This window comes from Stylophora pistillata, chromosome 14 (assembly GCF_964205215.1).
Source record: "Stylophora pistillata chromosome 14, jaStyPist1.2, whole genome shotgun sequence".
Classification (NCBI taxonomy): Eukaryota; Metazoa; Cnidaria; class Anthozoa; order Scleractinia; family Pocilloporidae; genus Stylophora; species Stylophora pistillata.
This window is the reverse complement of record NC_142532.1, coordinates 18,040,727-18,057,252: the sequence shown is the minus strand read 5'-3', so window position 1 is coordinate 18,057,252 and position 16,526 is coordinate 18,040,727. Positions and strand designations below refer to the sequence as shown.

The window sequence follows — 16,526 nt, the reverse complement described above, 5'->3', positions numbered from 1 at the left end:
AGCCAATACCCATTCAGCTTAAAACTCTAGAGATGGGTAAAATAAACAACTAACTACAGCATTTTTCGTCGCATTCATTTATAAAAAAAAGTTCTGCAGAAATAGTTGGAAATGGCATTTTCGAAACCCTAAATTTCAAATCTTCTGGGGGAGCAATCCCCCCAGACCCCCCTAGCTTGGGGCGTCTTCGGCACTCCCAATTTCCGCGCTGTGCGTGCACCTTCAAAATCTCACGCTACGCCCCTGGATAATTGTGTAAAGCTGTGGAACGCTCGCTCCATTTGTAATCTTGATGAGGATGATGATGAAGGAACAGACCCGTAGCAAGTGTTACAACTTTATTCCTTATCCCTCAGTCAATGGTTACTTTTTGGTGGCTCGATTACTGTAAGGTCGCGCTGTTGCACCTGTTAGGTCTCTCTGCGCCGACTTACATGTAAGTCTGAGTCAAGATGCACGAATTTTACTCAGAATATAACCAGTCAGTATGTGATTTTGTCTAAAGAATCTGAGTGTGGGTGCAAGACCAAGTTGGAATTAAGCGTGTTAATTTTATGGATGGAGGAAAATTGGAAAAACCCCCCGGGGTGTGCAAGATCCATTTGAGAAACGAATCCAGGCCAGCGCAGTAGGAGGCGGATGCGTCACCACTGCGCCAACCCAGCTTCCTGTAAATATTACGTTTATATTTTTTAATTGTTTTTATATTGATATGTATTTAAGCCTTTTTTGGTTCAGCCGTGCGTCCACAAAAAGCAACACATTTGAACTGGGTTCGTACCCAACCAAGAGGACTCCATGTAGTATATAGCTTGAACCCGGGGGTAACATGTGAAGGTGTAGTCTGATCGTCCGGGTGAGTGTAGTCCTGAGAAGGACTGTTGTCGGTGGTAGTGACTGACGTTTCGACAACCTGTGCGGAAGTCATCATCAGAGTGAAGAGGACTCCAGTGCACTGTTTACACTTCACGCTCAGAAATCTGTTACTGGCGTCAGAACCTTTCACAGCCATATAACTGTGACGTAGTTGAGGGAGGAGCCCAAGGGTTCTTTTGACCTCCTCCACCACCACTCAGCTGAAAATTTCTCCGTCTCCGTGAACAAAAAGATGACTGCAATGCTGTACTTGTAAATACTAAATGAACAAGAATTTTTTATTCATTTTTAAACTTTTAACTCATTTTTCCTTCCTTTTTGTCTCCAAAAAAAGCTGTATTCCAATGAAAAGATGTATTTTTTGGAGGGTGGTAGGATGTTCTAAAAATCGGCTGAAATGCACTTTAATAAAGAGATCTGATGAGTAATTTTCCCTTGAAGCTGCTTTCGTTTCCCCATAAAATTATTTTGACAAGTTTGTTGATTTGGAAGCGCGGGAAAAACGCGGGTGACTAAGTCGTGAATGTGACTTGTGTCAGACAACTTGGTTCTGAAAGTCTGGAAGTACGCACACATGCGCAGATGTTAGACCACTGTTTTCTTGTAATAAAGATTTCATTACCTACAGCTGAGTATCGTAGATTTGTTTTTCCTTTTTATATTTCAGTTAATTTCTATTTTACGTCGTCTTTATCTGTTTCCGTTGCACCTTCCACTAAAGATTCCTTTTGACGGATGCAAAGACGTTTGCGCCTTGCACGAGTCTCTTCCAAATTGACTAACTTTTTGCTCTTGTTCCATTTATCGTTTAGGCGTTGATAAGCGTATTTTAGTTTGGGATCTCGCGGAAGGGGCATTATTGACCGAGCTAAAAGGACACTCAGACACTGTGTACTCTTTGATGTTTAGTAGAGATGGGAATCTGCTGGCTTCAGGTTTGATTTGTTTATGCTTCAAACACAGTCAAAGAATAAAACTGGCAAAGCCTTATATAATATTTCTATGTTTAGCAACGACTTTTTGGGTCTTATCCAGTTTGTAGTTTTTTTATATTTTTTGTGGGTAATGCACTTCAAGTACTTCATCCATGATATTGCCATTGGCTGCGAGTGAATGAGTGAATGTGAAGTATAGGCCCGCAAGGCATGCATGAATTTTGAGTTTATGGTTAACAGCAGGGCGCTATTTTTGTCTTTGCTGCTCAGCAGGAAAGCATTTGCACTTATTTTATTTTTCCTTCCAGGTGGAGTGGACAACTGTGTAAAGCTGTGGAACGCCCGCTCCATTTGTAATCCTGACAATGATGACGATGAAGGAACAGACCCGAAGTAAGTGTTACGACCTCATTCCTTATCCCTTTGTCTATGGTTACTTTTTACAGGCTCGATTATAGTAAACTCGCGCAATTACGCCTGTTAGGTCTTTCTGCGCCGACTTACATGTAAGTCTGAGTCAAGATGCTGAAAATCAAATGAGATAGAATAAAATCAGCAAAAATGTGACTTTTTTAAAAGAATCTGAGTGTGGGTACAAACCCGAGTTGGAATTTAGCAAACAGGTTAATTTTGTAAATTGTAAAACTGGTAAAAGTCCCCGGGACGTGCACGACCCACTTGGGAAACTAACCCAGGCCAGCGCAGCAGGAAGCGGGTGCGTCACCACTGCGCCATCCCAGCTTCCTGTAAATATTACGTTTAATTTTTTCATTTTTTTTTAATTTATTCTTTTTTCGTCTCAGCCGTGCGTCTACAGAAAGCAACACATTTGAACTGGGTTGGTACCCAGCCAAAAGGACTCTAGTGCACAGCATCAAGACCTTTCCCAGCAACATGAGTGTGGCGAAGTCACAGGGCCCCATTTAAACCAGCTATTTGCTGAACTCGGATACCCTGTCTAAATATTCGTAATAAATAAATAAATAAATAAATAAATAAATAACCCAGGGGTTTTTATTACATCCTCCAGCACCACTCAGCTGAGAATTTTTTCGTCTCTTTGAACAGCAACATGACTGTAATGCTGTACTTGTAAGTACTATATAAACAAGAATTCTGTAAAGTAAAATACTTAAAAAGCTTTTATTCATTTCTAACTCATTTTTTAACTCATTTTTCCGTCATTTTTCTCCGAAAAAAAAAGCTGTATTCCAATGAAATTTGTATTTTTTTAGAGGGGTGGTGAGTCCCTAAAATCAGCTGAATTACACTTTAATAGAGAGATCTTATAAGTAATTCTTCCTTTAAGCTGCTTTCGTTTCCCCATAAATTAGTTTGACAAGTTTGTTGATTTGGAAGCGCGGGAAAAACGCTGGTGACCAGGTCGTGATTGGCTCTAGTTTTGCATCTGATTGGTTGAGAGCTTGATGCAAGTTTTGCGGACCAATCACGGAGCGCTGAGAAGCAAAACTAACGTCAGTTTGGATTACTTTTGACACTCAATGGCGATTTGTTTTAATGGCTTCCTAAACTCAGAAGCATTAAACCAGCTTGATAGAATATGTAATTTGGTTTTATCAACTGTTGATAATGTAAATTGGTCACCGTAAAGACTTTTTTTAAAGCTGACGTTTCAAACGTTAGCCCCACGTCAGAGCGAAGTGCTAACAAAGGGCTCTAACGAAGGGCTAACGCTCAAAACGTCAGCTTTGAAACTGCTTACGGTGGCCAATTTACATAATTAACTCAGATGATAAAACCGAATTATTTTGTACTACCCCCTACCGACGCAGCACCACAATTGCTTTAGAAACTTATCCTCTTTTGTTTATGTAAAGAAAAGGCTCTGTCCTCGGTTTGGTCCTACTTTCCAATAAGAATTTTTCACGTTTAGATCCATTATGATTGCAATTTCCCATCAATAATAAGCTAAACTATTTTTAGAAAAAAGGCACAAGAGAAATCTCCAAAAATTTTTGAGACGTATTTTCGACAAAAGTAATTAACGCGCAAAATCATTGACTTTCCACCTGCAGTCTGTTTGGTTTTGTTCAGTGAAGGCCTTAAGACAATGAAGAGTAGGTAATCTACTCGAGCCTTTTGTCTGCTGTCGAGTCGGTTGTTTTAGATGTGCAATAAAGTGTAGGTACATAATGAAAAGTAAATAATAATTTTGACTTTTAATGTAAATTAATACGTAGTTTATTTAAAATTAATTTCGTCACTCGCAAGCTTTCAGTCCTGTCTATGTTATCATGACTAAAAAACCTAGGAAGTGATAAACTGTCCGTGGTGAAAGACAACGGTATAGAGTTCAAAGTTAACGATCTTTCAGGAAGAAATGAATCAAATGTCAGCAAACCGGTCAGAGACCGTTCCGCGTAATTCTTCACAAGCGCAACAAAATCGTGCAAGCTACACTCAATGGCCGTTCATCATCTACTACGTGTTGCTTTCTTCTGGTGCAATTTTAAACTCCGTAGTTGTTTTCGTCATGCTTCGAAGTGGTAAGGCACGACGAAATATTTCATGCTTTTTGATTTGCCATTTGTCCATCACTCATCTGTTGTTTCACTTCGTCATTCCGATGTTACTAATGGTCCAGATACTTTTCTTCCGATCATCCACTTCGTGCAAAGCCTGGGTACTCGTTGGTTATACCTCAGCGGCGGCCATTTTTAGCAGTTTAGCTGCTATTGCCTGGGACCGACACAGAAACATACTAAGGCCTTTTCAAAGCTTGGCACCAAGAAAACTGAAGACGTATCTACTTTTAGTTGTCTCGATTTGGTGTTACGCCTTAATAACGTCTCACCCGTTTTTTTACAGTATCAAGAGCCTCTCTGCTGTAATTTGCTCCAAACAAAACAATGGCACCGAAAGTTGTGAAGAGTATAGCTACTGTGCGCTACCTACTGACTGGAAAGATCAGCTCTCAAGAACCTTCTACTTTATGCTGGCGTTTTTTGTTTTTCGCATACGCAAAGATAGCTCTAAGTTTGTGGAACAGAAGCAAAAATGGAACAATTCACATGGCAGTTGCCAAGAGAAAAATGAAATCTACTCGTTTGATGGTCGCTGCTGTCCTAGCTTTTGCGTTCTGCTGGGCGCCAATTTTTGTATTGCAATTACTGGAGGTGTATAGAGTATTTGAATATTCATCGTCTGAACATTCTTACATAGTTTATGTTTTGTGTATAATTATGCAGATATCTAGCTCTTCTATAAACCCAGTTATCTACGCATTCCTGAGCCCTGAATTCAGGAGAGGAGTTCTCAGATACTGTTGCTTCTGTTGTTCAAGCCATCGTCCTTTAGGTCGCGTGGAGCCGGTCATCTGATGTGAGCGAATCAGAGGAGAAAATCAACAGAATATCAAGTTTTCCGCGTATGTACGTACCGCATGCCTATTTTTAGAGTCACTTCGCACAGCCACGGAGTACAACGTGGAGCACATGAGCAACTGGTGACCAGCATAAAGCCCAAGGGACTATGGGAGCAAGACACATCAATATTTGGTGTCTTTCTGGCCTCTGTCATAAGCTGAAGATATTCTCATGCTTTTGAACACACTGTATCTCTATTTTTGGTGCACTTCGCTGACCGACTAGGAACAGCGTTAACGAGCGAGGCGGCCAGCGGAGTGGGGGTGACGTGCAACGAGCATGGAGCGTGCGGGACCGTGGAACATGGAAGAATAATTTCTGCATTCCCTCCTGCGCACCCCCATTGCATTTGGATCTAACTGACAGAAATTTTTATAAAACCCTGAGTGCCCTTTCTTACAGATCTCACATGCATGAGCTGCATAAGAAGGTCTTCCTTACTTGGATGCCTTACACGGCTTAAAAATGTTAACTCTTCTTTGTTGTACAAACTGAAATCAGCTATTTCCTAAGACTGAATTGAGGTGTTCAGAAAATGTCGTCATCAATTCTAAATTTATTGATCCAAGAGTCCAAAGGTGTCTGAGATGAAATAAAACGTAGCGGGCGCCATTCTGAATCCTGAAAAAAAATGGTGCACCTGAAGTCTAAAAATTGATCAACGAAAACAAAGGTACTCTTGTTTATATGATTCTTGCAAAATAAGGAAATTAATCGAGCTACAATGATCTCTAGCAACCCCCAGCCATTTAAACAAACATTCAAATGTATAACATGCTTTCGTAAATTTGAATACTCAGGTTTATTTCTATGAGTACATAACGAATATTTACATGTGCGGTGATATTTCGGTTATTTATATATTAGCCTTACAAATAAAATGCGATTGAACTCCTCAAGAGGAAGGTTCCGAAACTATAGAACGCCTATTGGACGATATAGCCAGGAAGGTGAAAGAAACATTTTGTTCAGGGTAATAGGATTTTTTCCCGCGTAAAACCCACCTATAACATTTTTTACATTAATTGATGGCTACCATAAAATCCTTTGCGACAACCTAGTTTGCGCGCTTGTGACAGAATGCATGTTTGTTTGATCACCTAAAAACCTTATATTTTTCAGTAATTATGACTTATGTATATTCCAATTTCTTAAATATTGATTGGCCTGTAATAAATATATAGACAAAACTGCTGACAGCAGTCTCAAGCTCAGAGTCAATAGCGCCTCGTGTCAGTTGTTTGACCTCAGTCCTAGGTACGTCAAATATGGGGAAATATAATATAATCTTACAATATTCTTATACGTAACTCAAGCCCGAAGGCTTGGTTGCATCATATCGCTGCATTACATGTCTTCGTACATATGGTATCCATCTGGCGGTTATGAAGGGGGTAAGTTTGTAAAGAAACTGTGGTGCTGCGTCGGTGGGTGTAAAAAGGTAATTTTGATTTTATCAACTGAAGTTAAAAATGTAAATTGGCAACCGACGGTTACACCGTAGAGATGGTTCCCGAATGACGGAGGGCTCAACCAATCAACAAAGAGGATAGTTCTTCATTTTGGATCGACCTGCTCTATTCGTATCGAAGTTTGCCACGTTCTTGTTTGTAAACGTATCTCTTCATCTGGACTGATCCGGCGATTACGGCACGATTTACAGCAGCAACAACAACAAAAGGCAAATTTGATGCTGTTTTTCCTGAATTCAGGGCAAAAAAATGCATACACTGCAGTACTTACACCAGAACTTGACGCCGGTGTGATTAACAGGAACCACACCGATAAAAAGGACTGCGTTTCTACAGGCACTCGGTCAAAAGCTTGATATTTCTCCAACATGCTCCCCAAAATACTTGGTCCCCAGCAAAGAACAAAGCCAAATACGGCTATGACCAACAAACGAATAGATTTTGATTTATGCTTTAATACGGCGCTATGAATTGCTCCATTTTTGCTTCTTTTCCACAAGCGAACTGCAATTCTTGTATATACAACTGCTATATAGGAAAGAGGGATGAAAAACGCCACAACAAAATAAACTGTTTCAGAGAGCCGAATTTGCCAACTAGACCGCAGTATTTCACAAAACATATACTCTCTACATGTTTCATTGTCACTCACTGTTCGACAATAGGTAACCGTCCGAACCCTCACACTGTGAACAAACGAAATAGATGATAAGACGGCGTATATCCAGATCACTCCAATCATCATTAGATATGACCGAAGAGGTTTCGAGATCAGACTCCTAAAAGGCTGTAAAATGTTTTTGTGTCTATCCCACGCAATAGCAACTAACGTGCTAAAAATAGCGGCTGGGCATGCGTGGTCGACGAAGGCAAACGTCCTACAAGCCCGAATATCTCTTCTACGCAGATCCCCGGTAAAATTCATGATGATCACAAGATGAAACAGTAGATGAGTCACAGATAGATGAAAAAGTAAAAAGCTGGCGAAATTTTTTCGTAGTTGTCCACTTCGTAACATAACGTAGATGACAAAAATGTCTAACACGCCGCCGGTTCCGAACACAATGGCGTAAAAAACGTAAGAAAATACTGCAAATTCATAAAAGAAACCGTCTCTCCATAGACGGGAGTACTCTGTGTTATTAGAAGTGAAATTTTCAACTGTCGCATTCAGTGTTTCCATTCTTGTTTAATTCATTGAACCAAATTCCCACCAAGGTACTCTCGAATCGTCAGCTTGTTCCTTGCGCAAGATATTGTCAACACGGTTAAAAATGACCGGTGCGCCCTGAAAAATGAACAAAATGGAATAAGGTGAGAATGTTTTTAGCTTTCTCTTCAAAGCCTTATACTGCAAAACAAGCACTCATTGGACCAAATCGCGCAAAACAAGAACAAATAAATGTTTCTATAATAAAAAATCTTCTATTTACGATAGCTGTTTTTCTGTCAATGTGATGTAAAATATCTGTACTATTGTACAGTGATTGGTAATTAAGTTAAAAGAAAATGAAAACTTTATGTTGCTTACCAGTTGGTGGAAGTGCAGAACGACGTTGTGATAGACAAGTTCAAGTCAGAAAAACATTCCAAATGTCGAACTCCTCTGTTAGAAAGCTTCACTCTGTTTACATTGAACTTAGGCAGAATATGAAATATTGATAATATAGTTATGAGTTCATGAAGTAAGTCAATAACATGTCACTAAGATGTCCCCACGCATGTCAACTTTCCGATGATGAAAGTGAGTAATTGCTCGAGCCCCTCCTGATGGTTACGCAAAACGAAAAAAAAGCAATTTGACCAAAAAAATTATTAAAAGGTAAAACCGTGGATGGGAAGTGTTTTGATGACTATTGTATCCTGTTCAGCTGGCTTCGCTTCTTGTGTTTTTGCCAGTTGGCGTTTTTTTGATGGCTTAGAAAAATCAAACACGATTACTGTTCTCGATGTTCTCAAAAACAGTTGTGAGATGAAAGTAGGATTTCTTATTTCTCATCCCCAAAAAAATAACTACCTGTCGTCAAAATTCCTTTCGCGAGACAGTTATAAGAGTCCAATGTTGACGAATGTCAGATCACATTTCAATGGATGGAATATCTACCTTTTGTTTTAGTAAATTAAAAGTCCGGAAAAGTTGTTTATTTTGTTGCTACAAGGGAAGGGGAAACATTTGTCCATGAAATGCAAATGAAAAAAATTGAATAGGAACCTGCTGTGTGGCAAAGAAATACGAGAACCGTCTGGGTGGATTTGTCTGAAATTTTGCCATTCGCAGTTAATGTTAATTCTCTCCATAACTAAAGCAATTTTTACTATGGAGAGTCAAAAGGAATTCGGGATTACTTCGGTTTTACTTTGGAGCGCTCTTTGACTAAGTGTCTTCCAAAACTAAAGCGATCATAACAGCCAATGAGAAGAAAAGACTGAATAACCTTAAGAACCAATGAGAACTCAAAGTAACAGACCACACTGCCCAAAACGCAGATGACCAAGTCGTAATTGGTTTTAGTTTTGTATCTGATTGGTTGAGAGAGAAGTTCGATTTTTTTGTGGACCAATCACAGAGCAGAGTGAGTCAAGCCAATATAATTTCGAATTACTTTCGACATTCGATTGGGACTTAGTCATACATGTTTTCCCACACATCAGTAGTGTGTGTGTGTGTGTGTTGTGTGTGTGTGCGTGCGTGCGTGCGCGCGCGCGCGCGTGTGTGTGTGTGTGTGTGTGTGCATTTTTTCCTTTCTTATGATCGGCCTTTGTGACTGCTCTAGTTGGTTTTTACGAAACCTAGTCGGAATAGGTCTTTTCTTTTTTTGTTTTTGTTTACCTGCAGATAAGAGAGCTTTTCGAATGGATGTCGTAAAACCAAACTAAGTACTCAAAAAAAAACAATCAAAAGAAAGGAAACTCGCAGTAAAAACAGCCAAAGCGTCTAAAGCGCGGGAAAACGCACGCGACCAAGTCGTGATTAGTTCTAGTTTTGCATCTGGTTGGCTGAAAGAGTGGCGCGTGATTCCTTGACAAATCACAGAGCGGAGCACATTAAAACCAATGTAATCCAAGATTTTTGACCAGTCATGACAATAAAAATTTCAAAATGCTTGAAAAATATCGAGGAACAGTTCGTTCTATATTCACTGCTTTTATTTGTGAAAAAATATAACGAGATGTAAATTTACTTTTTTATGTGCAAATCAATATGAAAAGACCCCTGAAAATTAAAGTTTCGACAAAAGACATTAGCCAAAAACTAAGAAAACAAAAAATTAGAAAACCTTATCATCCCAACGGCGAAAAACGCTATTAGCCTCTATTCATCATTCTTATGCTAATTGCATCCAGCACGACTTCACTTTCATGACATGAGTGTATAAAAGTTTATCGTTGATTTGTATTTATTGAAAATCGTGTAAGGGAAATACGTTCGGAATTGGAGCTGAAAAAAAAAACGCCATCATCATTTCGATTTAGGATTAATTCGTGACAGCATTACGTGCTCAAAACTTTATGATAATTGTACTTTTTTTTACAAAGTTAGTTAATTTCATGTGGATAGAACTGAACCCTTTATAATGCAAAGAGCCCTTTGCTTTGCCGCTCTTCAGACGAGGGTTTATCTTTTAGAATTTCCTTATTTTACTTAATGGTATTTGTCTTTTCCCTAAGTGTGCCAAACAGCTGAAAAAAGAAATGATCTGAACGATGCAGCGCTAAAAAGTAAACAAAATATCTCAATAATTTTTTTTGGTCTTAATTTAGATGGATTAAAGAAGACGTGATCAAGTTCCAGGGTTTTATTCTTCACAAAACACCGCACAATAGCCTGCCATCATAGCACGAAGCTTTTCTTGACGCAAAATAAAATTTGCTTTTTGGATATCGTGAATTTTAAACAGTCGTTGACAATGTCTAGCAATTAAAAGAAGTCTGATCGTCAATTACTTTCTTTCACTCCTCCCTTATCAGAGCGAGGTTTAAGATGTAAACTCCTCCCTCGCTGAGTAATAACCATCACAAAAGATTACAAAAGGCGGACGTAGCACTTTTAAATTAATTACTGTTGGAGGCCGTCATCAATGAACCTAAAATATTAGTTCACGAAAAGGGACATTGCTTCGGCTCCATTGGCTCAGAGTATTTCATAAGTCGCCCTTTCCATTGTCGTCGTTTAAAATGATTAAATAAGAAAGGAACTTAGTATGTGCAATCATCATTTACATGTGTCCGTCGTTTGCACTTGAAGCTGATATAGCTTCGATCGCAACTGCTGCGCAAAAGCTAAAATGAACGACTCGTTAGATTTCGCAACTTTAAGCCCTACCACTAAAATTCTCACATTTCCTAAACTCACATATGTAGAGTTGTCGTTTTGGCTTAGTTCTAAAATTGTGTTTTCCATTTTCTTTCATTTTGGAGCTATCCTTGACATATTCGTGATCTATGTTATGCTGCGAAGTGGGCAATTGCGGAAAAACGTTTCCAGTTTTTTAATCTTTCATTTGTCCTTGACTCATTTTTTGTTTCATCTTGTGTTTGCCATGAATTTTATCAATGGTCTTGAAAGAAGGGATCCAGTAATGTGCAAAGTTTCCATCTTTGTTGAACACGCCTGCTCTGCAGCTATTTTCAGCACCTTGGTCGCCATTGCTTGGGAGAGACAAAAAAACATCCTAAAGCCCTTTAAGAGTCTGATTTCCACGCCTTTTAAGTCATATTTACTGATGGTTGCAGCTATTTGGGTATATGCCATGGTATCTTCGATTTCGTTTGTTCAAAGTGTAACTGTTCGCCGAGTCAAATACTGTTGGAAAGTCAACATCACTCAGGAGTGCGGGGAATATATTCTATGTGATAGACCGACTGGTACTTGGCAAATTCAGCTATCGCAAACAGTGTACTCTATTGTAGCGTTTTTTATTCCTCTTTTCTACATGATAGTTGCATACACAAGAATTGCAGTTCGCTTGTGGAAAAGAAGTAAGAATGGAGCCATTCACAGCGCTGTGGCAAAGCATAAATCAAAATCAATTCGTCTGTTGCTTTTCGCCGTCCTTGGATTTATTCTTTGCTGGGGACCAAGTATTTTTTTAAACAATTTGGATAAATATCGTGTTATGGACGGATTGGCGCTAGGAAAAAAGATAATCTTACAGTTTTGGCTAACAGCTATAGCTCCTGCATCAAGCTCCTTGGTAAATACCGCGGTGTATGCATTTTTTTGCCCTGAGTTTAGGAAAAACAGCGTCAAATTTGCTTGTTGTTGTTGCTACTGCTGCTTTCGTTCTCGTCACGTTGTTTCATATAATCATAGAGTGAATCCTGATGAGATACGCATGAAGGAAACAAAGCAAACTTCAATTCGAGTACAACTAGACAGTGACAAAAGATAAGCCATTCCAGAACAAAAACATTCCTATCTTGACCTGAGACTTTATAATCATCATTATCGTTATTATTAATTTGCCTTTTTTTTTTTGACAATAGCGAAAAAAAGAATAACAACATCATAATTATAAGGCAAGGAAGCCTCAACAAACCGCCTGACGTGTGGGTGAAGTCATCTCACTTACAAAAGTAAATATAAAAGTGTGTGGCTTGGCTAATTCAGACTCATTCCTCCGTCGAATGAGAGGGTCTGAATGGGATGATAGCTTTTAAGGCTAGTGGTTAAAATTTTGGCGCGCCAATTTACGGTTACGGTATACCAAACTGACACAAAGTGACACGTAGAAAAAAGGAAGAAATTTTACGGTTAATTTTTTGTACGATTAACGGTTAAAATTTGTCAATTTTTACGCCTAATGATTACATTTTTTGGCCATTTTACGGCTGAGAGATTAAGAACCCTGCTCCACACACATTTTTTTATTGCGCGGGATCAAAGCGGGGCAATCCTGAGAGGGCAAGATGGGCCCTTCTCCCTTCTTACCCGCTTAGGCAGCCAATCAGAACAAAGGATTCGCTTCATATCAGTTGCCCACACGCGCTGCCAGCTATATAATAAGGTTTCACATCGACGTGATACCAAACTATGCTACATCATTAAACAAGAAAATTTACAACAATTTATCCGTCAGAGAGCCATTGCGCTGTGTGAAATAACTTAGATGCTACGCGAGCACTCGCTCGTCGATATGTGTAAACACGGTTTTGACATTTTAGATTCACGCCTCACCTTAATGGCGTGGAGTGGGAGGATTAGGTGGCTGGGAGATTTCTTGAAAGCTCTACAAAAGAAACGCTCTATTGTGACTCCGTTTTTCATAACTCCTTCAACTTCCACCATCCTTGAGATGAGGGCAGATAAACATGGATAATAACTGCTACTGTACAAATATGTTATTTTGCTACTTACTAAAGCTAATTAAGAGAGAGCATAGCGAGCAGAATTACATTGTGAGTAATGTAATTGGTTTATATAACTCAAGTGCTGTAAGTTGTGAGTGAGTTGGCGATCGCCACTAAAATCAATTTCTGTAGGTAGGAATAAAGCTAATTTAAAGGGCAGTTCCATTGTCTGAGATGTAGTGTAAATCTGATCCAAACCGCTTCGAGGAACCGGAAAGGAAAGGCTTTTCTTATTTCACCGCTTGCACATCTAAATATCTCATGCCCCGACGAAGCTTTAAAAAGAACATGCTGAGAAAAATGGCATCGAAATTGCTGCGACCGATAAAATACCTCAATCAAATTAGCTTCAACACGCAGTTTGCAAATCCATTAGAAAGCAGACATATCTTGTTTTCATCACTTTTTAACTTTCTAGCCTTCTTCATTATGCGACACATGGTAGATACTTTCATGTGGGCTAAACAGAATTTATCACCTTGTATTTTTACACGTCCGATCCTCACTTCCTTGTTGATTTTGCGCATGTCGGAAATGAGCTCAGTAAATGTTCTAGCCAACCATTGCACATCCTTTGGTTCGATGACAAACCATCACACCGCGAAATCAAAAGTTCGAGCCTCATTAATATTATTAGGCCGCGTCGGGGGATACACATTTTTCCTCTTCCTCGCCCGCTCTTCACTTGAAGACTGAGCTTAAACTTAACTTCCCTATTAACCGATGTCTACGACACCAGACAAATCGACCTTCTAAATCTGAATTGTTCCCAGGCAAACAATTTAACCATCTTAGGTCGATAGCATGAATAAAAAAAATAAAAACACATCCCAAACGACAAGTCGCATTAAGCACACGAGCCTTTTATACTACGGTGTGTAATCTTGCAATTGAAAGCAGTTTGATCCTACCCATATGCTTGCTAGGATCGCGCATCGACCACAATTGCTAAAGTGTTCACCACTTGAAACATGTTGAGGAAATTTTCGTATGCCTTGATCTTGTCCACAGTAGCCTTCATCGCTCTTTGTGAGGATGTAACGATGAAAAGGCCAAAGAAGAACAGAGTCCAAAAGAAGGTAAAAGTGAACGTTTCTGTATGTTATTCAAGTCTTAATCACTTCTTGTCTTACTATTAAGCTCATTGATCATCTGCGCGGCCGTGTAGTGTAGACTTTTGACCGAAGAGTAACTGTTGCATCAACAAAGAGTGTGTTTCAATACTGTCCTGCAATCTCTAGCGAAGATATATGTTTCTTTCGTCTCTTTAAAAACACACGTAAAGTCACGCATGCTCGCACACACCGACTCACCCACAAACTTCTTTAGGCCTTACCATGAAATTGTCTTTCTCTAGAATCAGGCCATCTACCCAGCCAGTCAAAATGCAAGCTACACACCTTTCGTGGAACATGGGGCAACTTGAATCTGAGCCGCATCATAGTAGCACCGAGACTACCGGTCACATTTGCCTTCTGTTACGGAGCATGCACCCCATCAGCTTTTTTAATTGCCTTAAAAGCAGAAGGAAATAATGACATTTATGGCCTGCTGTTACGTGAGATGGCTAGTTTGTCTAATGTTCCGCTCTCTGCCGATAAGAAGAGAAAGTTTAAGACGCCTTGTTGTGTTCCTGAGGAATATACGGGACTTTGGGTTACCAGGGTAAGTAATGGAACAGTCCAAACAGAATATTGGTTCAAAATGTGGCTGCCGCTGAGACAATAAAAAATCCGGCGTGTGCAGTATCAAACGTAACTCGACTCAGTAAATCAACTTCATTCCACGTTTTCAGTAATAATTGTTGTTCAATATTTGGTAATAACAAATATTAGTTTGAAAAAGACAGAAAAAAAAGTAAGTATTTGGCATTAGCAATAATGTTATGTGAATTAGAAAAATACAAGCCACTTTTGTATGCGTTGAAGTTTGTTCTTCCTGAATAACTTTGAAAGAGGAAATAAGAAGATTCCTGGTGTATGTAGCCAAAACTTTGTAACCAGGCTAGCCCAGCAACTTAACGAATGTCAAGAAAAGAAGGAGTGGTCGGGTGACATCTCGGACTCTAGGCGGCCAACTTGAAGAGGCCCTTCCTTGGTGGATATTGCAACATCCGAAAAAAGAGTACAACTTCACATCGATGACACAATCGGTGGTGTTGTAGAACGTTTATACGCATTATTAGGATTTTGCTTGTTTTGTTATATTTCGCATGATTAGCGCCGCACTGAGTGAGTTATTGGTTCTTTACTTCTAATAGAAACCTGTAGAATGTAACCGGAAATATTGACAAAGAATGCGTAGAACGATCGACAAACAATGATGTAATTAACTAGATAATTGCTGGTGAAATCGCGTGTTAAGATTAACGATAATAAGATTTGTCTAACAGACCCATGCAACAGGAATTAGTGGGATCAACCGATTAGGAAATTAATAGACAACTAAGCCCTATACGACCACACCGGACCTACATATCTGGGTGTGGATATCTGTAGCCAATAAAAGTGGCACTTGTGATCCTAAGTTAGTTAGATCGTAGGGCAGAACGTGAATGTTGTGAGCTGAAGAATAAAAGCCAACTTAAAAGAGAGTATACAGTCCTCGTTTGTTGAACCAGCGTGTGCGGAGAGCAAATTCCGCGAAAGGTGGGCAAGTGTAATTAGGTCAACTTCGTTTATTACATCTTAGTAACGTAGGCGAGCCACAACATAAAACATAAAAAGATAACTTAATGAGATTATTGACATCAAGTTTAAGTGTAAGTTCATTATTAATGTAAGTTTTCGTCATTTAAAGACGCCACTCAAATAAAAAGAAGTATCGGGCTGATCACGCCGATGAACTTAAAGTAAAATATAAACACCTCAAAATTGAGTTGGAAAAAGATTTCTTTCAGTCAAAAGTAATTAGTAAACACAACACCATTTTTAGAGTCTCCAGCTTCACTTATTGGAGTAAGTATCAGGTAAAGAATTGGGCGAGTAATGCTTCTAATAAAGCAGTTTTCGATCGAGTGTCGAAAGCAACCGGTTTGGTTTGATTTACTTCGCTCTGTGCTTGGTCCAGAAAACTCTCGCCATTCTCTAAACCAATCATGCAAAACTAAATCCGATCATCCGATCAAAACTTGGTCGCCCGCGTTTTCCCGCGCTTTGGGCTGTGTGCTCTCTTAAAGTTCTCATTGGTTCTTAAAGGTAGTTTCCTTTCTTCTGATTGGCTGTTGTGATTACTTGGGTTTTGGTCTTACGATAATCAATGGAAAAGCGCTCTATAAAACAATTTACAAATCATTGTAAATCAAGTGAATGACAACGTGAAAAAATTGTATGAAAATTCATTGATTTCTTTCCGTTTTAATAAAGCTACATCATTGTTTTAGAACACTTCCTTAAAAAAAACTTCTCGTATACAAAGGGTATCACCTCTTTACTCCGTTTTTGAGGGCTCTCAAGCAAATCAGTACCTCTTAGAAGGCAAATCTGTTTAACCACTAGTCAAGTTCC

The 16,526-nt window shown here is 39.2% G+C and overlaps 3 protein-coding genes, 1 long non-coding RNA gene and 1 pseudogene across 5 annotated transcripts in view; 3 read left to right on the top strand and 2 right to left on the bottom strand.

Moving 5' to 3' along the window:
- LOC111318851 (lupus La protein) overlaps positions 1–16,526 on the bottom strand; it is an 85,296-nt gene that overhangs the window by 14,964 nt on the left and 53,806 nt on the right. The gene's annotated exons all lie outside the window — the stretch shown is intronic.
- LOC148716934 (uncharacterized) lies at positions 1,500–2,870 on the top strand. Its single transcript, XR_015995033.1, has 3 exons — positions 1,500–1,811; positions 2,120–2,204; positions 2,615–2,870. It is a non-coding gene; the product is annotated as an uncharacterized LOC148716934 (long non-coding RNA).
- On the top strand, positions 3,947–6,413 carry LOC148716933 (pyroglutamylated RF-amide peptide receptor-like; annotated as a pseudogene).
- LOC148716932 (pyroglutamylated RF-amide peptide receptor-like) lies at positions 6,369–8,031 on the bottom strand. The gene has a single exon (XM_088746003.1). The coding sequence runs from the start codon at positions 7,850–7,852 to the stop codon at positions 6,755–6,757; it is 1,098 nt and encodes a 365-aa protein (XP_088602129.1). The 5' UTR covers positions 7,853–8,031; the 3' UTR covers positions 6,369–6,754.
- On the top strand, positions 10,905–13,496 carry LOC148716931 (pyroglutamylated RF-amide peptide receptor-like). Its single transcript, XM_088744335.1, has one exon. The coding sequence runs from the start codon at positions 10,956–10,958 to the stop codon at positions 12,060–12,062; it is 1,107 nt and encodes a 368-aa protein (XP_088600461.1). The 5' UTR covers positions 10,905–10,955; the 3' UTR covers positions 12,063–13,496.